General features: G+C 41.0%; 1 protein-coding gene across 1 annotated transcript in view; it reads right to left on the bottom strand.

Annotated features, from left to right (window-relative positions):
- Positions 1–5,856: 5,856 nt before the first annotated feature.
- Positions 5,857–26,531, bottom strand: part of cldn19 (claudin 19) — a 29,640-nt gene continuing 8,965 nt past the window's right edge. The window contains exons 4-5 of the mRNA XM_061785679.1: positions 9,995–10,141; positions 5,857–7,860 (exon numbers count right to left, since the gene is read on the bottom strand). Of these exons, the coding sequence (XP_061641663.1) occupies positions 7,824–7,860; positions 9,995–10,141 (184 nt within the window). The 3' untranslated portion in view covers positions 5,857–7,823. The remainder of the gene's footprint in view (positions 7,861–9,994; positions 10,142–26,531) is intronic.

Genomic DNA, 26,531 nt, shown 5'->3' on the forward strand with positions numbered 1-26,531 from the left:
AAGACATTAATTACACTTGATAAACCAGCACGTGTTAATATACAATTTACTATATACATCAGAGAAGGTCCAATTTTTCTCCTGTTTGCTTCCATTTATGATTTCTTATGCTTCATAATTTGTAACCATGCACAATCACTGCATTCTCACTGTAGCCATTTAATCATTTGTACCAGGCAGGAACCACGTAAATGTTAATTTTTTGGGGGGGTTATTTTTCTTTTTTTTTTTCTTTTTTTTTTTTCTTTTTTTTTTTTAGAAATGATTTTTTTTCTTCCTTAAATTTGTGGTTTATCTTTCTCGTTCATTGTATTAGTTCTATATTAAGATTTTTTTTGTAATGTTTGTTTTTTAAGAAACAAAATAAAATGTATCTTGATTTTAAAGAAAAACTGTCATGCCCAATCCGTTCTGCATGACAGTCAGACGACTTGCCTTTTTCACTTTATTTTGAGTGTGATCGAAGTATACAGTCAACTGTCCGCTTTGACTCTGATCAAGACAATTGATCTTCCCGGTCCAAATGCACATTCGGCCTCAACCAAATGAAGTTGAATACAAAAGCAAAAATTGATTGAATCATGTCGTAAAGGCCATGGCAATTACAGTGGGAGTAAAATGTAAACCCTATGGAATTTAATGTCTACATAAATTGGTTTTAAAATGTAATCTGATCTAAAGCGTGAGAAAAAACTGACTGCTTAAACTAATACCACACAAAACATTTTTTTTTCATATTTTTATTGAAAATATAAACATTCACAGGAGATGGAGGAAAAAAAGTAAGTGAACCCTCTAATTTATAACTGGTTGACCCACCTTTGGCAGCAGTAACCTCAACCAGACGTTTCCTGCACAGTGGAACCTTGATTTAGCGGACAGAAAATAGTGTCCAGTTGGAAATCAGTCACCCCTTTCTTGCACCAGGGACATAAGTTTGGATAAACTTTAATAAAAAAAATTTTTTTATGTATACTTACAATAATTTTGTACTGTACTGGGTGTTTATAGCCCACAAAATAGTAACAAATTTGTACTGTTCTGGGGCCTCATGTACAAAAGGTGCGTACGCACAAAAACGTGGCGTCCGTTCTTTTTCACGGCAAAGTTCAGATGTATCAAGCGTGACATGAGCGTGGAAATGTGCGGTGCCTCACGCCAACTGCGGGGCTGGCGTACGCAGGTTTCTGCAGCTTTTGGTGCTTTGGCGACACTTAGAGGTGATGCTGGGAAACTGTTCTCATAAATCTGCACACCAGAGACGCAGGAATAATTAGCACCGATGAACAATTCATGCCCGGCAACATTTGATTTCAACAATGCAATTGAGGCAAGGACTGAGAATTAATTTGTTAACCAGCGTATTTAATGAACCACTGTTATTTGTGAGGACACCTATGAATTGATCGAGGCGATCATTTATGCCGCCTATTGCCCTCACAATGGCTTCGTGACTCCAGCACATGCACTGAAAAAAAAAGAGTCCTTTGAATTGACTTCATTTGAACATGTACATTAGTTGCACATGATTAAAATGTGTTGAAATTGACATAATTAACCCCTCTTCTCCACTGATTTTGTCAGTGTGCATGTCCTCTCCGGTGTATTAAAATAGTAAATTGAGTAATCAAAAAGAAGTCAGTTTTTGACTCCAACATGTGCGCTCATTTCCACGTTGATTGGAATGTACGAAGGAAATGTGCTTGGATTCGTGAGTACGCAGAGTTTCATACATCCGAACATGAAGAGTCGATACGCCAGTGCACTGTAGCAGACCGGCTAACTGACATGCCTATGTGGCGGCCATGTTGGCAGGGACAACGTTGATCGTTTAGATTTCATTTGAACTGTCAGAATGGTTTCTATCCATTTCTCAATGCTAAATTAACATTGAGTTATTGCAATGTTGATTGTACCTGATGTTGATGAATATGACATTGGATCATTGATTTTATGATCAGCTATTGAAAAGCCATGGATTTATAGTTGCCCGTGAAAAATGATTGAAAATTAGATGATGTGTGACTGACTGGGAGATCATCACGTGGAATAACCGGCGGAGGGACTCGTGGACCGAACAACGACCCAAGCAGAGGCGGAGTAATTAACTTTAGTCTCTCCAATGGACAAGAGACCAGACTGGATCCATGGTGCATGGAGGAAAATGAGGTGAGCATCCACACTATTGAGTGTAAATTATATTAATTAAGACTTAAATTAACTGTACATTTAGTAATGCAATAGGTAAGTTTAACTTATATGAGTTTAGGAGGCCTTCGTGGCCTTTTTGTTAAGAGGGACTTTTTAAAATCAGCACACTGGTTACAAGTGATGCTTGACAAATCTTCATTATTTTACAGTTTTGAAGTTCTGGGGCTGGAATGGAAAAATAATGCCTCTACTTTGCGATTAACCCCTTTCCTCCCCAGTTGGTCATGCCCATTTTTTTTTGTGTTATTTTAGGACATGGACAGTTTGAAAGCATACAGTGCTGCTTGAAAGTTTGTGAACCCTCCTGATAAGGTCACTCTTTTTGCAAAAAAAACGGTAAACTAACCTTGTTAAACACGGTACATCCAAATCCCAATTTGTAAAGCATACCTTCGAAATAGTAGACACGCACACACAAAGAGATATTTAATCTAACATGTTTTCTTCACACAAAAAAGAGAGCTATTTAATTATTTAATCCAACAAACGTTTCCCCCCCCCCCCTGCAAAAACTGATAATTTTACTTATGCACAAGTCTGTGCTCCACTTTTCTGTCCTCTTGCATCTTGTTGTCTTGGTTAGTTATTGCATGTCCTCAACGGGTGTCTCCCCCCACCCCCATCTACAAATAGGAACACGATTTGACTGTTGTAATATTACTTGCTCAAATATCTAGACAGTCTCACCATTGTGGTTCGCACCCCTATTCCCCTTGTCCACTCTCTGTCCCCTAAAATTATTTTCTGTCTGGCTGAATTTTCAATAAACATCAGAATAAAAAAACATTTTAAATAACCAGAGGGAGTATTTCAAACTCCCCTGTTGCACAGCAAAACTGTTCCAGCACAAGAGGCATACAGATCTTCCAGAAGTGTATTTGTGAGGTCACACAGTGATGTTGGACGAGAAGGTCTGGTTGTCAGTCTGCACTTTCAACCCAAAGGTGTTCTATCAGGTTGGTGTCAGGGCTGTGTGCAGGCCAGTCAAGTTCATTCCCACCAGACTCTGTCATCCATGTCTTTATGGACCTTGGTTTGTGCATTGGTGCACAGTCATGTTGGAACAAGAAAGGGCTGTCCCTGTTACCACAAAGTTGGGAGCAATTAATTGTCCAAAAGCTCTTGGTATGCTGAATCCTTCAGAGTTCCTTTCACTGGAACTGAAGGAGCCAATATTTTGGACAATTCCATGCTCCCAACTTTGTGGGAACCGTTCTTCCATTTCTAACATGGCTGTGCACCAGTGCACAAAGAAAGGTCCATAAAGACATGGATGAGCGAGTTTGGTGTGGATGAACTTGCCTGGCCTGCACAAAGTCCTGGCCTCAACCAGATAGAACACCTTTGGGATGAATTAGAGCGCAGAGCCAGGCCTTCTCGTCCAACATCAGTGTGTGACCTCACAAATACACTTCTGGAAAAATGGTCAAAAATTCCCATAAACACGCTCCTAAACCTTGTGGACAGCCTTCCCAGAAGAGTAGTGATTATGCGCCTGCGTCACTTCCGAGTTATCGTAATTTTAAATTATAAATCAAGATGTTTGATATATATATGAGGGGCACCACTTTTTTTTAAGTTTAACTTGAGGCGAAATGACGACAAACCTTTTTTAATCAGTCTCTTATCGGAAGGTGGCTACATTTTAGGAATTTCTAGACTTTCTAGAGGTTTTGTTCCGAACCCAAACACACACCATCAATGCAAGTGGTGAATTTGATAGAAAATTTAATAAAAAATGGGTTTCTACAGGATAAAACACAGACAAACACAAAACAAACAAGGTGTAGATGAACATTGGCAAAGGAAGGGAATGGGCGTGTAGTGAATGCGTGTAGCTGAGGACTCCTGTTCTCGTTAATATAAACCCAAATATGCACTAATACGTACTTTTAGTAGACCGCAATGTTGGACTTACGTGTCTGGAACACGTTTGAGGCAGGCGAGTCAGGCTCCCGAGTGTTCACCCGGCCCGGTCCGCACTGGGAACAGGTGGATTCGACGGAAGGGAGGAAGGAAAAAAAGGAGGCCAACAAGTTCCCAGGCAGGACGTCTCTCAGGTGTCTCTGTTTGCCAGATGTTCGAAGCGGTCGCGTTGTGTCCGCCGCCGTTCCCTTGGACTGTGCTCGGCCCCCCAAGCAGGGTGGCTCGGAGCGCAGGCAGGAGGCTCTACAGCCAGGGATCATCCGATGTGTCCTTGCCACCTCGGGCGAGGTGGGCATCCTGCCCGGCCCGGTCGTCAACGAGTTGGTCGGGGTGAGACCAAAGGAAGACTTCTCCACCTTCTTCTTCTTTTCCTTTGGGCTTGTCCCGTGAGGGGTCGCCACAGCGCGTCATCCTTTTCCATGTAAGCATGGAATTTTCTCCTGCATCCTCCTCTCTTAACACCAACTGCCCTCATGTCTTCCCTCACTACATCTGTCAAACTTCTCTTTGGTCTTCCACGAGCTCTCTTGCCTGGCAGCTTCATCCTCATCATCCCTCTACCAATATACTCACTATTCTCCACCAAAACTCCAAAAAGCTTCTCTACTGGTCTCAGCTCCGGCTTATGGAGCGGGTCAAAAAGGGAGGGTTTACCCAACCCGAGCCCTCCTTTTCTACCACCTTCGTGAACACCGAGGGCTGGACTGCCTTTTGGTGTTATTTTTTTCCATTTTAGGATTATTTTGTCGTTTAAAAGCAGTGGAATAAAATACTAATTATTGGATTTAAGATAACGAGACCATTTCCACACCCTGCTTTGTTCCACACTCATCCTCTTTCATACTTGTATTGAATGTTTCAAATGTTGTGTGGTGTGGAGAACATTACTATTTTCTTTGTGACATTTATGGTGTGGGGTGGAACATTTCATCTGGTTCAGTTAACAACATATTCGACATTAGACATTCAGGTTTTCAGCAATACAGTCACTAGTGGCGTTCTTCAAATATTACCTCCCAGTCGAGTCACAGACCGTCTAATGAACCCATGTTTCTAGTGTCGTTCCGTCGCCCGTGGGTGTCGCTGTTGCCTGTTCCAACTCCCAAGTCGCAGTACTCAACAGGGTGGAGGCGCCTTTGTTGGTGCAATCCTTCGACTGGCGGGGAGTTAATTAACTTAGCGTCCGGGGGCGAACTCGGCGTCCTTGGGTCTCCGCTTTGAAGCGCCAGGCAGCCGTGATTCACAAAGCAAATGTCTGTGTCTTGTTGAAGATAGTTTATGGCGTTGATCAATTTAGAGTCCGCGTGTGACTCTGCAGTTAACGTCTACCTCGGCGGGGAGCGGCGGTAGTGCGAGGCTGGGGTGCCGGGTGGCATCTTTTGCGTGGCATGTTATAGCTGCAAAGGGTGGACCGACGTCATATAGAACACTATGGGTTTGGAATGGGATGTCACTTAAATTCATATGTGAGTCAAGGCAGGTGACCGAATACTTTTGGCAATACTGTATATCATATGCTTGAGCACATACAATGGTTTATTTTCCTGTATTCTTCTGCCTGCATTTTTTTTTTAATGTCCTGTATCCACTATTGCTGCTGAAACAATGCAAATTTCCCCATTGTGAGACTAATAAAGGTTACTTTATCTTGAAGAAGCAATACGTGTGGGAACACATTGAAGGTCCTGAAGTGGTATAAGACAAAACATGATTCATGGACAGAGCTAATCCTCTTTCTTTATTCTGAAAGAAACAGTCAGGAATATATCACTAATGAGGTGATACACAAAATAAACATTTTTGTTCTTTGAGCAAACTGGTACATGAGGCAGTGAGGCAGGACTGGTGATCATCCACAACAGTTATTCTGTCATTCATGTGAACACGGTGAAACAGAAAGTATTCATATACAGTATAAACATTCCATTCCACCTGGGGACTGGCAAAAAAGCCCATACAGAGCTCTGCATGATCCAATATGCTTGAGATCTCAAACGTATGATTGGGTGTTATGACAGGTCGAGTAATTTCACACGTACAGTATAAATCCAATAAAATGCCAATGAAGAGTCATGGGCAAGATCCAAAATGTGTTTTGTCGTTATGTCTCTGCCATACAAGACCTCCAAAGTAATGAAACCTACATTTAGTCACAATTAATCACATTTTTAATATAATTTAAAGTTTTAATTATTCAAGAAACAGAAATTGTAAAATCCTTTTTCCCCCCCCATTAACTAGTTCATAAATCTTTTTTTACTCCTCAAGTTGAGGGCTTTACTGTCTACACAGAGGTAGAAGACTCCCCGAAGTACAACATGACTTTTGAATTGCTTGTGTACAAATGCTTTCGTAGGTGGAGTCCGCCAGCCCATCAAGTCTGAAATACACAACCAAGTAAATCTTTTATGAGCTGCCCATTTCCACAAAAAGTGTCTGCGAGCAAGCCATTCTGAATTTTGCCAGATTGTGACGTGAGAGTGGGCCGCATTTATATCACTGCCACTCACCGGGTTTCTCCGGTCCATGACTTGGGCACTTTGGCTGGGCAAAGACCCGCCACTTTTGGTTGGCGGTTCAGTATTTGTTATTGCTGATGTGTCATGTGCTGGATGCACAGATCTGCAACACTATTTGTGAAATGTAAATTGCCGCCTTGGTAATGAAGCCGTGCCTCCGCGAGGGACAATTTATTCTATGCTTTATGGGCGCTTGCCTTCTCCTCAGCAAGTTGAAGATGCTTATTCCTCTCTGTGAGAAGTGCTCTATAAATCAAATGTTATCCAGCTAGGTACTTGAAAGCACCTCCAAGACCTGGGAATTGATTTCAATTGTGAAAAAAAAAAAATGCATGTCTCCTTTAAGCCGCACAGAATGTTAAGTGTTCAAAAGTATAATCACGCAAGACATCGTCAAATCACAAGAATGCAGTTCAGAACATTAAATGACTCCCATTAATTTTTAGCATTAACTTTTGTTGTGGCTTTTCTGCAACACGAATATGCATGCTAACTTATTTTTACATTGATAAAAGATGTTTTAACAATACATTTCGGGCCTCTGTGATGCAAATGCCTTCACACCATACCTGCAGTATATCCTTACCATTTGTCAATACATTTACTGAATACCTAAATAGTGCTGTTACACTTGTCTGGGAGTTAGAATGTTATATATCCTTGAAAATTGGCTGTGGAATCAAATGTAGTAGATGATGCCAGTTTGACCATGTTTATTAATATTTCCATTATTTCTGAGGGTAAAGACTGTATCAACCTTGGAGGTTCTGCTGTATTGCTCCCCGTTTCTGGCGGGATATAGTAAACATTTAGTTTGCATTTCAATTAGGGAAAATATTGCTTTTCTAATAATAACAACAAATGAATCTGAAAAAAAACAACATAACAAAACAGAGTTCATATTTGCTAAAAAGGGGAATCACAAACCAACATGACAAATAACAGTTCAAGTTTCAGGGCAGTGTTTAACAGGAGGTGCACATGGTGAACTGTGTTTGAATTCGTTTTAATTCTAATTGGTCCAATTCTAATTGGGGAACTGGTCCAAGAAAAGACTAATAAATCTTACATACATAAATATTCTTCTGTCAGAAATATGTGAGTCAAAGGCAACAGGAAGGAGAAGAAACTGGTTGGACAGTCGGAAAATCCTTGATAAAAAGATGATCAGTCAGGGAAACTAGTTTCACTCAACAACTCTGCCCTGAATTAGAGAGAAGTAAAAGAAGAATAGAATTAAAAGGCAGAAGGGTAGACAATCTATACAACTGCTTATGATGAGCTGGAAAGTAGTAAGTCAAATGGAATTGAAAAATGTGGAATCTCGGTGTCTGGTGACGGATATATTCGGAAAGAGCTCGCTCTGATTCTTGATATCGGAAAAGTAATTCCTGAAAGGTTGAGATTCAAAAGTTTCAACAAACAAACTGGTAGAGCGCTGACAACTGTGCTGACTTGACCTTTCAAACTCATGTCATAGGTCGTTTTGCATTTATTAGTTGTTGCGTTATTTTTTCCGGCTTGGATAAAGAAGAGAAAGAAATCTTCTGAAGTCTCAAGAAATATAATTTTACAGTTTTAAGAATTTTTAATTGAAGTAGCCTGAGACAATTATGAATTTAACTCAACTCAACTTTATTTATAAAGCATTTTAAAAACAACCACAGCCGCACGGGAAAGTGCTGTACATTATAGAAAATTCTAACATATGGAAACAGTTAAACAGAGGACAAATAAAACAAATTAATAGTGAGGTTAAAAACAATAAAACACTTAAAACATTGCAGAGTATCGTGCTGAGTTAAAAGCCCCAAAAAATAAAAGTGGATTTGAAGAAGAGTTTTAAAAATGGACAGTGAGGGGGGCCGAAAACTGATGGTCAAGTGGGGGGGCGGGGGGGATCGGGTGTAAATCAATGCAGAGCCACAATTCATGGTCCCTTAAAAACAATCGTGGAAACAGTCATGGATTGTGGGGAGAAAAAAGGAACTGTAATCAAGTACAGTTACTGAAAAAAAGGATGTAATCAGATTACAGGTAGATTTCTTAAAGATTGCGGTTATTTCTCAAGATTACATTTTTAATGCGCGGAGAGAGAGAGAGACGCTGGTTGTTGCTCTGAGCAGTCGCCCGCTTTCCCGCTAATGGGCCGAGCGACCTTATCATATTTACTCAAATAACATTTTGGATCAATTGTGCTTGTCGGAGTAGGTTTAATGAAGCACACGTTTTATTTGTTTGAATGTCTCTATTTATATAGCTTTTCCAGTGTTTGTCTCATGTTTTCCTATTATTATTAATAATAATAATAATAAATAATAACAATCATATTAATAACTACGGACCGACCGATTTAATTGGCCGATATTAGCACTCTTGAAATCATCAAATGTCAGATGATTATTTTTTTTTGCTGTTTGTTTACACATTACAAAATAAGACAACGGTAATGACATTCATCCATCCATCCATTTTCCAAACCGCTTCTCCTCACGCGGGTCGCGGGCGTGCTGGAGCCTATCCCAGCTATCTTCGGGCGACAGGCGGGGTACACCATGAACTGGTCGCCAGCCAATCGCAGGGCACATACAAACAAACAACCAGTCGCACTCACATTCACACCTACGGGCAATTTAGAGTCGTCACTTACCCTACCACGCATGTTTTTGGGATGTGGGAGGAAACCGGAGTGCCCGGGGAGAACATGCAAACTCCACACAGGCGAGGCCGGATTTGAACCCGGGTCCTCAGAACTGTGAGGCAGATGTGCTAACCAGTCGTTCACCGTGCCACCCATCAAATAAAGGCTTATTGTTCTATGTATTTCTTTTTGGCCAAAGCATTGAAAGAAATATTTATGATTCTTCTGGAATCTTTTTTTTAAATATTTTTTTTTAATTATTATTTTGAGCAAACTGTTGTTGTTATTTGAATTCAGTCTCGCAATTTTTATTTTGTTAAGGGCCACGAGTGGATTAAATTTAATACAAGTCACGGTTCTGCTTTGATTTTGATAAACACAACTAAAAACGTCTCGACATGGGTTATGATAGACATTTACAATTAGTTCACCTCCAAATTGTGGCAACACAAGCCACCTGATGAAAGTTGATTCTTATCATAGTTTTCACATTAATATTACATTTTAGTGGTGGATATTTGTCAAGTTATTATTCGGTGTGACTATGACACTGTAATCGTGATCTTTATGTGTATGCATCATAATATTTTTGCGATGGGAGACATAATCTGAACAAAGATGGGTTGCGGTCTGAAATATTTCCTAGTAAACTATTTGTTTTGATGACAAAAGGGAGTGGTTTGGGGTTTACACATACTCCCTTGCTGTGGAAGGCTGTGACTGGCGGTAATACTGCTGGCCCTGCATGTCCTCTTTGGAGCAGGAACAACACAGCAAGGAGCCCCCCAGTACAGTCAGACTTGCTGCTGCCCACCCCACAAAGAGGGCCGAGCCAAACTCATACCTGCACAGTAAAGAGAGACACAAACACTTGTAAACATACATGCAAATCAGTCGCCTTTTGGCGAAATTCGCCGTATTGAAGTCAAAATAGGCCATTTTCGTGAATCGTACAGATTCGATGATTTTTTTTTCTGAGGGGGGTCGCCGTCACTGTCGCCATAGACTGTTTCGTACTCCTTCCGTTCCACACTCCCACCATCCAAACACAGATGTAAATTAGTGATGGGCACGGCAGTTCTTTTGAGTGTACTGAATCATTCGAATCAGCTCATTCAAAAGATTCGTTCACCGAATTGTTCAGTTCTTTTGCACAAAATCATTCAAGTGCTTCCTCATTCATTTAATGATCCATCCGTGAGCTTCACGTTCACTCAACACATTCACCGGAGGACTATGTATTGTAAACTAGGACAAAACAAAAAACATTGGCTAAATTATCACCTACCTATCTCTCTCTTTGCAAGCTCTCGAACATCGACTTTGGTTGTGAGTCGTGAACATGCGTGCAACGAGTTCAGCTACCGACCATCCCGCCGCGTCCCCTGATGTCCAGCGAGGCTCTAGCCGGCCGGTGTGACTTTTCTGACACCAGCCCCCGCCACCCGGGCTTTCTGCTCACTCACCGTACTGCCAGGACTTGTGGTTAAAATCACTCATACAGAGGTTCACTGCGTAGTATGTTGTTACTTGCGCAAACGAATCACTCATCGTACTAGTACATTGCTCCTTATCGGATCACGAAGACATTCAACAAACGAATCACTCGTGTCTAACGGATCGCAAATGATAAGTTCAACGAACGAATCATTCTTCAGTTCCTCAGTACACCAGGACACTGAGCAAATCACTCAGTTCACTTAAGTCCCTCCCCTGCCTCCTCGGTGCTGCCTTACGCCGCCTGCTCATTGGTTATTCGCCGAAGTGAGTGACAACGCTGGCAAATCGCAAATCACATGGCAGTAGGTTGAATGAAGTCCCGTCCCCGCCTGCACACTGGGTGCTCATTGGTCATTCGCCGAAGATTCAGAGTAAGTGACAGAACGCTTCAGCAGTTCCGTTTCCGCTCTAAGCCGACTCGCTTACCTCACGGCGGCGACCAAGCTAAAATAACTCATCATTTCATAAACTGATTCGGTTCAGTTCATTCAATAAAAATATTCGTTCTTCTGAACGAAACAACACTAATTAATTGTAATTGTGACTACAGGAAGTCCTCGATTTACGAAAGAGTTCAGAATAAGAATCATCTTTATTTGCCAAGTATGTCCAAAAAACACACAAGTAATTTGTCTCCGGTAGTTGGAGCCGCGTAGGTGTAACTGTGAGTGCGAATGGTTGTTTGTTTGTATGTGCCCTGCGATTGGCTGGCAACCAATTCAGGGTGTACCACGCCTCCTGCCCGATGTTAGCTGGGATAGGCTCCAGCATGCCCGCGCCCCGAGTGAGGAGAAGTGGCTCAGAAAATTGCTGGATGGACACTACAAAGACAAGATATTTAATGTTCAAACTGATAAACTTGATTGTTTTTAGCAAATAATCATGAACTTAGAATTTTATGGCTGCAACTGCAGCCGAATAAGCTGGGACTGGGTCATGTTTACCACTGTGTTACATCACCATTTCTTTGATCAACATTCAATAAACGTTTGGGAACTGAGGACACTTAATTGTTGAAGCTTTGTAGGTGGAATTCTTTCCCATTATTGCTTGATGTACAGCTTCAGCTGTTCAACAGTCCGGGCTCTCCGTTGTCTTATTTTACGTTTAATAATACGCCACACATTTTTAATGGGAGACAGGTCTGGACTGCAGGCAGGCCAGTGTTATACCCGCACACTTTTACTATGAAGCCACGGTGTTGTAGCACGTGCAGAATGTGGTTTGGCATTGTCTCGCTGGAATAAGCAGGGGCGTCCATGAAAAAGACGTTGCTTGGATGGCAGCATATGTTTCTCCAAAACCTTTATGTACCTTTCAGCATTAATGGTGCCTTCACAGATGTGTAAGTTACCCATTCCATTGGCACTAACACAGTCCCATACCATCACAGATGCTGGCTTTTGAACTTTGCGTCCGTAACAGTCCGTATGGTTCTTTTCCTCTTTGGCCCAGAGGACACGACGTCCACAATTTCCAAAAACAATATGAAATGTGGACTCGTCGGACCACAGAACACTTTTCCACTTTGCATCAGTCAATCATAGATGAGCTCGGGCGTTGTTGATAAATGGCTTTTGCTTTGCATAGTAGTGTATTCAATTAAATATAGGTTGAACATGATTTGCAAACCATTTTATTCTGTTTTTATTTATGTTTAACACAACGTCCCAACTTCATTGAAATTGGGGTTGTAGTATCTGATTTAGACACCCGTGACCGTAGTGAGGATAAGTGGTACAAAAATTGGATGGATGAACGATTTTGACATTTTCACTGTACGGCATTGTGCATGAACTGCCGCTTTTCCATTTCCTGCCCTGGCCTCGGTTGCTTTTCCATGACAACAGGCATCAATCGAAAGTGGGATAGCGGGATTATGGTGACATGCTCGTTTCTTGTCGCACCCTCCATCTTGCTGTATTTCATCTTTTGCCAATATGGACAAAAATGCCCGCACCTCCTCAGTCGCACACTGCGCGACGTGGTTGAACCCGACGAGACCGGACCATCGTGCAGAGTTGCCGACGCACCCCCGCACATGAGCGATTCAACAAGTGGAAGCCCAGAGAGCCTGTATAGGTGTTTAATGCTGTGTATTCAGTATCTTGTTTATCACATTCCTTAAACCGTGAAAAGATAGATTAATAGTTAAGGAAGAAGCAGGTTGCGAAAGAGAGAGGGTGTTGGTGAGAATAAAAGCGAGAGTGGATATTTGAAAGGAGACTCGCTGGCTCCGTTTATTTGAACATACCCAGTGTATGTTCGCTTACATTCTGGTCACAAGCGTTGCTTCTTCATCCACAGGTACATTATACATAATGAAAATGTGGATGTGAACAATATTTGATGCTTTATATACAACCCCAATTCCAATGAAGTTGGCACCTTTTTTAGCTCTATTGAATATGTTTTTTAGTAAAAGTTGATTCAAAGGTTATTGTTTTCATAATTTATAGACCTCCAAGGTACGTTCAACGGCAAATTTATGGAGACATTTTCATAACTGCTATCAGTGACCTGTACTGACTAAAACTACTATATGTCGTCATAACGGGAGACTTAAACATTCATGTAGCACAATAGCATGAAAATTTTTTTACAAAGAATTCTCTGCTATACTGGACACATTTGCCCTCTCTTAGCTATAAAGAGTCCAACCCACACTCAAGGTCACATCTTTGACTTCGTAGTCTCTAAGGATGTTGACAGTTGACATTAAGGACTTGGCTTTTTCTGATTATTTTTGTGTGTTCTTTGAATAACAGATTCCTCCCAAAGGTTATGGCAACCTCTGTGTCCATTATGAATAGATACATCACTGTGAGTACCAGCACTAACTTTATGGAGACCATAGTGTCACAAACTGTGAATGCTGAGACAGTTGATGAACTTTTTAGATAAGTTCACCTAGAAAATGTCAAATGTCATGGATGCCGTCACTTCTATTAAAACTAAGACAACCTTGAGGCCGCCTAAAGCACCGTAGAGGAGCACTACGATGGTAAAGGCCTCTAAATCATAGTGTAGGAAAGCACAACGTTAAGTTGAAAAAGACTAAACCTCATATTGACTATGACCTCTAGAGACAAAGTCATTGTAAAATGTAAAAAATTGCTGGCTGCATGCTTACACAACACTGCATACACTTTTGTTTGATACATCCCATTACAGATACACACCCAGATATCCTTATAAACATAACTGCATTACACTTAGTCGCACCGACACAACAAACACACAACATCGGGTGCGTTGGGAAGTTCACTCCGGGCGCGCTCTCTGCAACCCGGAACCTTCGGTAACTAAGAGCGTTGTTAGTGTGTCTGCCACTCGATAAGAGCAAAACTGACACATTCAATATGGCAGATGTGCTGACTTATCCCTAACAATAGCAAACACGTGCATTAGTAAAGTTATAGAAAGTGGAGCACGCTCTGTCTCTGGGTACCGTGGTCTCGGTGCGCAATGGGAGCATCAGACTAAATTTCCGAACGGACCACAAACACTGAGGCGAAGCTAGGATTGGTACGAGACTGCATGACGTCACGATGGGAAGTAGTTTTGGCCATAAAACAAGCAGGCTGAAGCCTGAACGGGCTCTTCTACATGGGCGTTATCCTGAACCAAGTGTGGAAGAGCCCAGCACCGTACCTTCACCAACCTTATTGCTTGACTTTGTATTTTCGAATAAATTGTTAAACTTTTCATCCAATAAATTGTTAAACTTTTCATCCAATCATTATCTCAACCAGAATAAAACTCGACTCCATAGTGGCAGAAAGAGGAGGTGTGTGCTCACCAAAACGCTTAACGGTCTGAGAGCCTTAGCTAATGAACTTAGAGAACAATCAGGAATAACTGACTGGTTTCATGATCTGCTGGAAAGATGGTTTGGCAAATGGAAAGGGATAATCTCAATTGGCACATACTTGGGGCTTTTGTGTTTTGCGGTTGTTGTATTCCCTTCATTAGGCGCTGATCATCAGATGCATCGACTGAGCGGTGGGTCGTCTAGAGAAGCATCCCCCCCCCCCATAACAGATGGCAGAAAGGATGGCCCTCCTGTAGGATCCGGAGGAGGAAACATCTGAGGTCCGACTGGAGGTGGCGGCATTTGGATTTGGATTTGGCTACGACCTGGAACTGGATATCATCTTTGGCCTGATGTCAACGTTGGACTCTAGTGCAGTGTCAACATTACACAATGTCGCTAATGTTAACACATGGTACCGCTGCTGCAGGGAAAGTTTATTGCTTAGGCTGCTCATTGTATGTATGGGGGTCCGAAGACCTCACGGACCTTTAGGGGGAGTTAGTCCCCATGCTTCTGTTCAAAACACACTGTTAGTTTTTCCAACTGTCACACACATCTACCCACCGCCCGGTGCCAGAGTTTATGTCAAACCCATTGGGGGGCCGGGTACTTCGGTGTTGGGTATGGGGGTCTACATATAGGATACACATAGTTCACACACACCCACCATGTTTGTGAGGTGACCTGGTTGGGCATACACTTTTGTTTGATACATCCCATTACAGAAACACACCCAGATATCCTTATAAAATATAAGTGTATTACACTGAGTCGCACCGACACAACAAACGCACAACATATCAACATAGGGTGCATTGGGAAGTTCACTCTGACCTCACTATGACCTCTAGAGACAAACTCTTTGTAATGATAGAAATTACTGGCTGCATGCTTACACAACAGTGCATACACTTTTGTTTGATACATCCCATTACAAATACACACCCAGATGTCCTTATAAACATATAAGTCCATTACACTTAGTCGCACCGACACAACAAATGCACAACATATCAACATAGGGTGCGTTGGGAAGTTCACTCAGAACACGCTCGCTGCACCTAAGAACCTTCGGTAACTCAGAGCATTGTTAGTGTGTGTGCCACTGATTAAAGCAAAAATGACACATTCCATATGGCGGATGTACTGACATATCCCTAACAATAGCCAACACGTTCATTAGCACACTGTGTCTGGGTGCCGCGGTCTCAGGGTGCGATGGGTGCATCGGACTGAATTTCTTAACGGACCCCAAACACGGAGGCGAAGAACAGGCTCTTCTACATGGCCGTTATTCTGAACCAAGTGTGGGAGAGCCCAGCGCCTTATTGTTTGACTTTGTATTTTCGAATAAATTGTTAAACTTTTCATCCGGCCGAATCCTTGAAGTATTACCTCGACCAGAATAAAAGAACCGGGCAATAGAGGTTTGCACGGTCGGCAGGTTATACCTGTACCGCGACTTTTCTTTGTTCTCTTTTCCTAACCTCTAACAGTAATTTTAACCAAGAGTTAGTCAGGGCTACACACTTTTCTCAAAACATGAGTAAGAACCTCAACAACACTCACACTCTGTTTGCTGTGGTTGACAAGCTCACAAACCCCCGATTCAGATAGCTCCAGAACTCTTCAAGTAGATAAATGCAATGACTTTTTTTGCAATTCTCGTGAAAAAATACAGTCCATTTGGTTAAGTATCATCTCAAATCAGCCAAAACGATAAAATGATGCTACATCTAAACCCACCCAGGAAAAACTCTATTGCCATGTCAGAGTTTGATACAGTTGACCAAAATACTGTAGAGAAAATTGTTCAGCAGCTGAAATCGTCAACTAGCTGTCGACTAAATGCCATCTGACTTTTTCAAAACTATTGTGAAATCACTACTGCCTGGTTTGCAGCAAATAATCAATTGCTCACTTCAGTCAGGCATGTTTACTAAAGCTCTTAAAGTAGCTGCCGTTAAGCCTCTTCTAAAAGAGAACGTTGCATGATTCCATGTTAGCAAACTATAGACCTATCTCAAATCTTCACTTCATAGCCAAGATTGTTGAGAAAGTTGTTTTTAATCAACTCAGCAATTACTTGAACTTAAATGGACTTCTTGACAAATTTCAATCAGATTTCCGAACTCAACACAGTACAGAATCAGCTCTTACCAAACTGCCAAATGATATAACGTTGAACACTGATTCAGTAAAGGTGCCAGTTCTGGTCTTGTTGGATCTCAGTGTGGCTTTTGATAGAGATATAGTTCATAACATACTGCTGAACAGGCTGGAAACGTGGGTAGCACTAAATGGAACAGTCCTGAAATGGTTCAGGTCCTACCTGGACGAAAGGAGTAATTTAGTAACCATTGGAAGTGTTTGATCGAAGGGCATTGACATATGGGGTCCCTCAAGGATCAGTTCTTGGACCCCTTCTTCTCAGCCTGTATATGCTACCCTTGGGTCGAATTCTTCAAAACCTCAGTATTTGACTATCACAGCTATGCAGATGACACACAGTTATATCTAGCAAGGTCTCCAGATGACTACATTTCAGTTGAGAGGTTGTGGCACTAAAACAGATAACTGGATGAGCCACAACTTTCTTCAATTAAACCACACAAAACCGAGATAAAAAAAATTTGGCAGTAAAGGATTGGTGTTAGCAAATACCTGGAGTCAAGTCTGGAACCTTGGTGTGTTGATGACACCAACCTGACTTTCAACAGTCATATAAAATCAATCACTAAAACTGCCTTTTAGCAGCTGAATAACATATCCAGAGTGAAGGCTTGCATGTGCCCAGCAGACCAAGAGAAGCTCATCCATGCTTTTATCTCAAGTAGACGAGACTACTGTAATCCTCTTCTGACTGGACTCCTCCAAAAGAGCATTAAACAGCGGCTGCTCATTCAGAATGCTGCAGCTCGGGTTCTGACCAGAACAAGGTCAAAACAGATCAACAGGGACGGTGACGCGTGGAAAAAACATCCAGTCTCTTTACGTACACCTCACTCAGCCACTCTCTCATTTTCTCCTCGCCCATCCAGCCCTTTTGATTGGCCTTAACGATGACTTCGGCTTGAAACCTTTCTTTAGGCAGCGTCTTCTTTGTGCCATATTACTTTGACCAACTTTTTGTCCATCGTAATTACAGGGATGAAAAATGCCTGATCTCCATAGGGGTCTGACTTCTGGAAAAGATCCCGCACATATCAGTCAGATTTGGAGATAAGATTCTTCATGGGTGGAGGAGGGGCCCTTCGCATCTTAGTGGACGTTGGTTTCAGGCGAGGGGGGATGGGAGGAAGATCTTGGCGAGGTGTGCGTTGGATTCCAATATTGACAATAGCCTTCATCCTGTCCGTCAAACCTAACAGGGCATTTAGGCTAGTAGAGAGCGAGTTTTGCATTGGGCTTTGCTCCAATGGGCAGTGAAGGGTGTGGGTGATTCTAAGTGCTGCCTCATCTCATTCCTCATTCGTTCCTCTGATTGTTGGGGTGACGCTGGTGACTCCACCTGTGCCATTTGGGAACAACTGGAGACCTGCGCTTTTTGTCATTCAGCCGCGTCAACAATGCCAATGCTTTCCTTTTGGGCCGCTGAATGACGTACACAGTTAAAACAAATTTTTGACAGCCAATAACTTAATCCCTTGTCTATTTAGACAGAAACCGTCTGCCTTGTAAAGATGTCTGCACTCCCCAAAAAGAAATGCAGAAATGGTCAATTAAACTCACAGATAGCGCAGTACACACTTCTTTGAGCCACTTATTTAATTGACTGAGCCTACTGAAACGTTCATCTCCAAATCGTACCGTTGGGAGAGGTCCACTTATGAAAACCTTAGCATCTAAACATTGCACTTTTGTGAGGAGATCAATGAAATCTCGTTTCAGTACCTCTGATTGCTGCTTGACAACATCCAGGGCCCCTGTGTGTATAATAACAGATTTCACAGTTTGGTGCTCATTTGCGATCTCCAGGATTTTTTTTAGAGATGTCAGACACCATATCATTGGTAAAACAGTACTCTGGTGTTCTTCTCACTGCAAAAACGTTTCACATCCAGCTCCATCACCAACTATTAACGTTTGGGGTGGCATTTTCTTCTTGAATGATTTAATTTCATACGTTTCAGTGGTGGTGGGGGATGAGCATTCTTTGCCAGGGTCTTGTAAAAGTGGCTCAAATCTATTTGTAAGTCTGATGTCAATGTTTTGCATTGACTTGCGTCCTCTTTTCTTGGCCTTCGCTGTAGCGACCGTCCACGGCCACTCTCTAGGGGTTGCAGAAGCACGGAACACAGGCCAGCCAGATTCCTCAGTAATCTGCTGGTGTTCTGTCCTCACTTTTATATGTTGTTCCACATGTTTAGGCTTTGCTCCCAGTAAATTCCAGGGAGAACTGCAGGACTATCCAATACCGTTTCCACAGTCCACATCCGTCATCTTTGTGGAGCTAAGTGGCTGTGTGTTTGCACGCTTCTGCTCACCATTTTGAGACATCGGTGGAGAGGTTTCATTCCCTGACTGTCCATTTACATCATATACATTTCAAGACAGTGGATTTTCGTTTCCAAGACCGCCATCTTCTGTAGCAGTTTGTGATAGTCTTCAGTGGAAAAGGGAGGCATCTTGTTGCTGGTTTCGTTGCTAATAGCAAGCTTGTCCTAATTAACAGGCCACGCTCACGTAATGGTGAGGGGGTATAAAAAAAAATATTGGAATATGGCAACAACTGACTGTATCTACAAAATACTGTCCCACAGGTTTAAAAATATCCAGGAGTCGCTGTTTAAAATTTTTTGGAAGAAGAAAAAGAAAGAAAGATTTGGTAAATCTGGGCTTAATTCTAAGTGGTATGCTGTATGTTGAGGTAACCAGACACCACTCAATACCTGACACTTTTCTTTCATGCTTGTCCTTGTGGAACTTTCTTCTCTGGAGCTCAGTCGGAATAACCAATCTGTTCTTGGTTTCTTGTAATTGATTATTATGAATTGGGCAGGCAGACTCTTTTTGTCCAAAACCTCTGTCCTTTAACAATTGAAGATAAAACTAGGCTCTTTCTCTGTAGCTTTCTAACTCTTCAGGTAGTTGCTTTCACCTCAAAGGTTTACTTTTGATCTGATATACTTTTTTTTAGCTGTAAAGTCTGACAATAGATAGGTGGAACATATACTGTATAATGGAACAAGACAAACAATGACAAAACAACCGCTTTACAAACCCCAATTCCAATTAAAAATAAAAAAACTGAATACAGTGATTTGCAAATCCTTTTCAACCTACTGTATATTCAATTGAATACACTCCAAAGACAATATATTTAATGTTTAAACTGGTGAACGTTATTGTTTTTTTGTTGTTGTTTTTGCAAATATTCTCTCATTTTTATTTTGGTGCCTGCAGCATATTCCAAAAATGATGGGAGGGGGGCAACAGAAGACTGCGAAAGTTGAGAAATGTTCAAAACAAGACTTGTTTTGAACATTCTACAGGTGAAAAGGTTAATTGGAAAAAGGTGAGTGTCTTGATTGGGTATAAAAGGAGCATCCCCGAAAGGCTCAGTTGTTCAGAGAATTCAGAGAATCCGGAAAAATCTCTGCACGTAAGCGACAAGACCAAAAACCAACATTGAATGCCTGTGACCTCCGATTGTTCAGGTGGCACTTCATTGAATACCGGCATCATAGTGTAAAGGATATTGTCACGTGGGCTCAGGAACACTTCAGAAAACCATTGTGAATTAACACAGTTTGTGGCGACAGCTACAAATTAAAAACTCTACCATGCAAAGCGAAAGCCATATATCATCAACACCCAGAAATGCCGCCGACTTCTCTGGGCCCGAGCTCATCTGAGATGGGCTGATGCCAAGTGGAAAAGTGTGCTGTGGACTGACGAGTCCACATTTCAAATTGTTTTTGGTAATAATGGACGGCGTGTCCTCCAGGACAAAGAGGGAAAGGACCATCCGGATTGTTGTCAGTGCAAAGTCCAAATGCCAGCATCTGTGATGGTATGGGGGTGTGTTAGTATCAATGGCATGGGTAACTTGCACATCTGTGAAGACACCATTAATGCTGAAAGGTACATGCAGGTTTTGGAGCAAAATATGCTCCCATCCAAGCAATGTCTTTTTCAGGGATGTCCCTGCTTATTTCAGCAAGTCAATGCCAAACCACATTCTGCAAACAGCATGGCTTCATAGTAAAAGTCAAGTTGCAAGTGTTTTGAGTCCTTTTGAGTCATTTTACCAACAAAATATTTTTTTGGGGGGAATATTTATAATATTTATATTTAATATTTAATTAATATGTATATATTATATACTGCATTTATATATTTAATATTTTAAAATCCATATTTATTTAACAAAACAAATTTGATGAACAAGTGCATTGAACCTTTATAAGAAAACTACGGGGCTGATCAAACGTTTTGCACCTTCAAAGCCAATCGTCAAGCGGGGTGTTTAGTTTATTGCCCCTTCAAAACCGATCAATAGTATGTTTTCAGTTATTCTATTAAAATGTTATACTATGACTTAGTTTTTAAAATTAAACCATTGCTTTAGGTAGTGTGTGAAAGAATGACCTTTGCATACGATTACTAGAGAATACTTTTTATTGATGATGTGTTTTGCATGGGGGGAAAAAAACATTACTTTTCTTTGTCGCAATCCTAAAAGACGTTCGACTCGTGGGTGTTCCATTACTGCAAGATGGACGAGCTGGAAATGTAAAATTTAAATCAGTAGTGGCAACAGATGTTACATTGTAATGTGAACTAGTGGGACTAAATTATGTTTATGTGATAAGGGTTGAAGGAGAATGTTTGATCACTAAATGTAGCTAATGCTAGCTGTAAACGAGTTACCTTCGTCTCAATTATCATCCGGCGGAAGCTCGGGATGAAACTCGGCTGCTTCCAGGTGCTCCAGAAGGAGTTCACTCATCTGACGATTCCGGATCTCATTTACTCAAATCCTGGTCGCCAGATGATCAGCTGGCAAGCGGCCAAGAACATCTCGCCATATGGCCCGGCATTTTCCGCGATAGCTTTGCTTCACAGTGATTGGCTCAGAGCGTCATCATTTATTCCCCCGCATGAGTTAAGGCATCATTCCTGTCGGTCGCAGGAATATTTTTCTTGGCTTGGAGCAATACATTTTTAGTTTTAGATTTTATTTAATTTTGTCTTCTCTCTTTTCCACTATTATGCTGGTCTTTTCTCACTGTCTCTTGCACCCCGCCTCCTCCTTCTTCTTCCTCTGAGGGAGGGACGTTCAGCGCATTGTTGCCCTCTACAGGGTGCAACAATTGCAGTGATCCAGAGGCTTGACGATCACACATAAACTGCAGAAGACTCTCCCCCACCCATCCCCGTTAAAAAAAAAAAAAACGCCATTGACGTCTATAGACGGCATTGGCAGGCAATAGCTCGATTCTGAATTACGTCTTTGGACGGCATTGGCAGGGAATGAGTTAACTGTTAAAAGATAATAAGAACTAGCTTCACATTAGCAATCCTCGTGTGGGACACTTTGACCTAATAATAGTTAAGACATTCAACATTATGTTATCACTTATCATATTTTCCTGTAATAGAACAGTATGTTGCACACATAGTTATAGAAAGAGAGTGTTGATGTTGGTTTCTAAGTGCTTTGGTCAAAGTAGTAAGTCTTTTCAAGTCTATGGGTTCAAGTCTTTTAATATATTGTCGAGTCTAAAGTAATCAAATTCATGACTCGAGTCCAAGTCATGTGACTCGAGTCCACACCGTATTTATATATTTATTCAGAAAAACATGTTTTTCTAATGTCTTGGCATTTAGCCAATTACATTTTTCTTCATGCAAATTCTCCAGCTTTCGATAACATCCGCTCACATGCCTTTTAGGACCTTTTATTCTACATGTGCTATGGTGTAATGTTGTAACTAGTTACTATATCACATTGTACAGTTTGTATGTATGTATTTGCTTCTATTTTGCTTTGTATTACTCTGTTGTCTGCAGCCAGGTTGGGATTGCAAATACCTGGATAAGGGTCAATAAAATAAAAATAAAAAATAGATGACTTCATGGACAGCTCTTAGTCAGTTTTTAAATACAGCAGTGTATTGGTATCTGTAAATGTGTTAGCATGAAAACAACAGACTCTACATTGCAAATATTTATATGTGAACGTACAAACGGACTAAAAGCCAGGCTTCCTTTCTTTCGTCAAAAGCATCAGAGCTGGCTAAAGCACAAAAAATAGGGTGGTCTTCGCAACTTTTATACCTGTTGCCAATTGTGCCACAAAAGTAAGAGATCAACTCGGCCAACAAACAGCGTGCGCAATCTGTTAGAGTGAACAAGCAATTTAGCACCTACAATTTTTGATCTTAGTAAATGTTAAATATATTCTAGAAGTTATCATTTATTTGCTTAGCTTGCATTAGTATTATGGACGATTTTAGATGTCTCGCCTTCGAAAAGATGACTCAGCATCATCCGATGGAAGGGCGCCTGGACCAAGGACGTGATCGGATGTGGTCGGGTCGGGACAAGTGTTGGTCCAATATTTTGTGTTGTGTCTTATTGCTTAGAATACTATGTCTGGGAAAAACCCTCTTATTATCAAATATTATGTGTCGTGTCTTATTGTTTAGAATACTATGTCTGGGAAAAACCCTCTTATTATCAAATATTATGTGTCGTGTCTTATTGTTTAGAATAGTATGTCTGGGAAAAACCCTCTTATTATAAAATATTTTGTGTTGTGTCTTATTGCTTAGAACATTATGATTTGTAAATCCCTCCTATTTCAAATAAATGCAGGAGCGAGGGGGGGGCGTTCAGAGCGTGTTGAGAGGCTGTGATCTGAACAATCTCCCATACGCCCTCCTCATGAGAAAAAGAAACCAGCGTCTTCATTCCTTTTGTGTCTATTTTTTATAATGTTGGGTAAGATAAATCCAACATTAAATTGGTCCTTCGAGCCGGATGTCAACACACCCGAGGATTCCAGTTGTGGAGCCGACTTCCAGTTAAGAGACCGTGGCCACGGCAAGTAAGACCCTTTACGGGACTGGTCTTCGTTCTCCTCAACTGGGATCTGAAGGTTGACGACAATCCACAGGATTGAAGACGACTGGTGAGTTAAATTTCAAAAAAATTTTTAGGAAAAAGGACGGCGGAGTCCACAAATTCCGCGAGGACGGCGGAGTCCTGTACGTACTTAAATTCCGTGTTTAATAAACCTTGTGTAATACTAGTCACTGGCAAGTAATGGACGGCGGAGTCCGACATATTCCGCGAGGATGCCGGAGTCCTGTACGTACTTAAATTCCGTGTTTAATGAATAAAGAAACTAGGCAAGTTTCGTGGCGTCGTAGTTAAATTCCGTATAGGATGGCGGAGTCCTCTAATGAGCTGTTGACAGACGTAGTTAAATTCCGTATGGGACGGCGGAGTCCTCTGACAAGCCAGTGTGAATGAAAACTGTTTGAATGAGAGTGTAAATGGGAAATGGGAAACCACTAGGTTTTTCATTCCATAGCAAAACAGTGGGAAGGTAAACGGTGGACTTTTGTGGATGCAAAGGCAAGAATTCTCCACTCGAAAGAGTTGAAGTGAGAATTACCACAGAAAGTAAATTTGAATCACCGTCCTACTGAAAAAACAAAAAAAAAAAAAAAAAAAACAGTGTTCTAGACTACCCTAGGTAGTATTACACTGAACCAAATTCTTTCAAATGGGGAAAGGAAGTAGTAAAATAAAAAACAGGAATACACTGCAGTGTAAAGGTTGGAGGTTCATTAAATTAAATTTAAAAGAAAAAAAGAAACAGGATCCTGATAAAATTTAATATTTAGAGACAGGGATAACCGAACACGGCTTTAATGGTTGGTTAAATACACAAAAAATAGCCGCGTTGCAGGAATCAAATTATATAAAAAATAAAAGACAAGCCACCGTTAAACGTGGGAAAGGCCCTGTTGTCTGCAGCCTTGCAGCTTATCACAAAAATAGAAGATAAAAAAGAATGTGATGAGCTGCAGTAATACAGAGCATGCGTACCAAACCCACGCACATTGTTAAATTCATTAAGACCAGACGCTACTGTGTTTACAGTAGTGGACATTAATGCATTAATGCAGTAATGCATTCTTTTCAGTACCAATAGAAAATAACAGTCAATTTTGGTTTGCATTCACATTTGAAAAAAAAAAAATATATATATATATATACATTTACTAGATTACCGCAAGGTTACTGTGAAAGTCCAACTATTTATTCACAAGTTAATTCACAACACGCATGTCTTCTGGCATCTACAGATGAAGACACATGCAAAGATTCATTGACCTTACTGCATCATCTAACAGAAGAGGGACATAAAGTTAACAAAAATAAATTGCAATGATGTAAAAGACAAGTTAAATATCTAGGCCATAATTTAAGTATAGGAGGAAAGACTAATTAGAAGACAGGAGAGCTATAGTCTTAGAAAATCCTAAACCACAGACGAAGAAACATATAATAATTTTTAGGTCTGACAAATTATTGTAGAGCATGGATTCCAAACTATGCAGAAATTGTTGCACCATTGTCAAAATTAATGTATGAAAACAACCTTAAAATGACATCACCTGTTTAATGGAGCACAGAGGCAGAAAAGGCCTTCTGTGACATTAAACAACATTTGGTGTCCAGTGCTGCGCTAGGCCTTCCAAATTTAATGATAAAACATTCATTCAAATGGTAGATTGTAAAAGCTATTGCATGACCTCCGTACTTACACAACAATACGGTGATAAGCTAAGACCAATAGCTTATTTTTCAACTAGAGAGCAGTTCACCCTAAAGGTCCCACATACAGTGTCTGCTCTCCTATTGCAAATCACCTGCAAGACATTTATCTTGCATTGCCATCTTGCTATCACAACCACATTTGACTGTTGAGCGATGCACAACCTTAAATCCAGCCACACTAATACCCTTACTTGATGAAGGCACGCAGCATGATTGACAGGAATTGGCTGAACAAGCTGCTGAATTAGTAGCATTAATCGAGGCATGCAAACTAATGATAAATAAAGATGGTACAATCTATACTGATAGCCAATATGAGTATTCCACAACAAGACCGCAATTATTGGGAAAAACAAAGTGCAAAACTACAAAATGAAATTTACATTAGCACAGGAAAAAAAAAAAAAAAAACCTATTCAAATGGGCTGCTATATTGAGACATGCTGTGTCACGTCTCAACCGGAGGGATGGTAGCACAGATAGATTGACACTTTACAGCCCTAAAAAAATAGCAGAAAGAAACACGTGGGTTCATTTAACACACTGTAAAAGAGTCATTTCAGCTGAGTACTCAAATAGCAAAAGTGAGCAAAAGTCTGATAACGGAGCGGGAGCACATGTGGAGATTCTGAAAACGCTTGCTGGTCAGTGAAGAAAAAAGACACCAACCCTTTTAGTGAGAACTCAGCAGAAAGGCACACCCACGTCGGTTATGAGATTCGATAGGTTGTTACGTAGCAACTTTGGCTACTAAGATGTTGGTTTTGTTTTTGTGGTACATGGGACGTCCCACCCTCAATGATAAAACCCATTTTTTAGATAGAAAATCACCTACCAACTGGACCAATATGACGAACCCAATAATAATAATAAAACAATTTTTTTGAATCATTAACTCGTATCAAAAGGAGTACAGCTGATGATCAAAATTGTGGGCATGGCCTCCAAATGCGGCAAAACGGTTTAATATTTTGTGCCCCCAAAATCAAGCTGCTTTAATCCTAATTCCATATGCGGCTCTCACCAATGATGCTCAAGAGAATGGGCAGAATTGGGGATTTAGATATGACTGGTATGCAACTATAGGTTTTGAATGGAAAGAAGTTTAACATAA

This window comes from Phyllopteryx taeniolatus, chromosome 9, assembly GCF_024500385.1.
Source record: "Phyllopteryx taeniolatus isolate TA_2022b chromosome 9, UOR_Ptae_1.2, whole genome shotgun sequence".
Taxonomy (NCBI): Eukaryota; Metazoa; Chordata; class Actinopteri; order Syngnathiformes; family Syngnathidae; genus Phyllopteryx; species Phyllopteryx taeniolatus.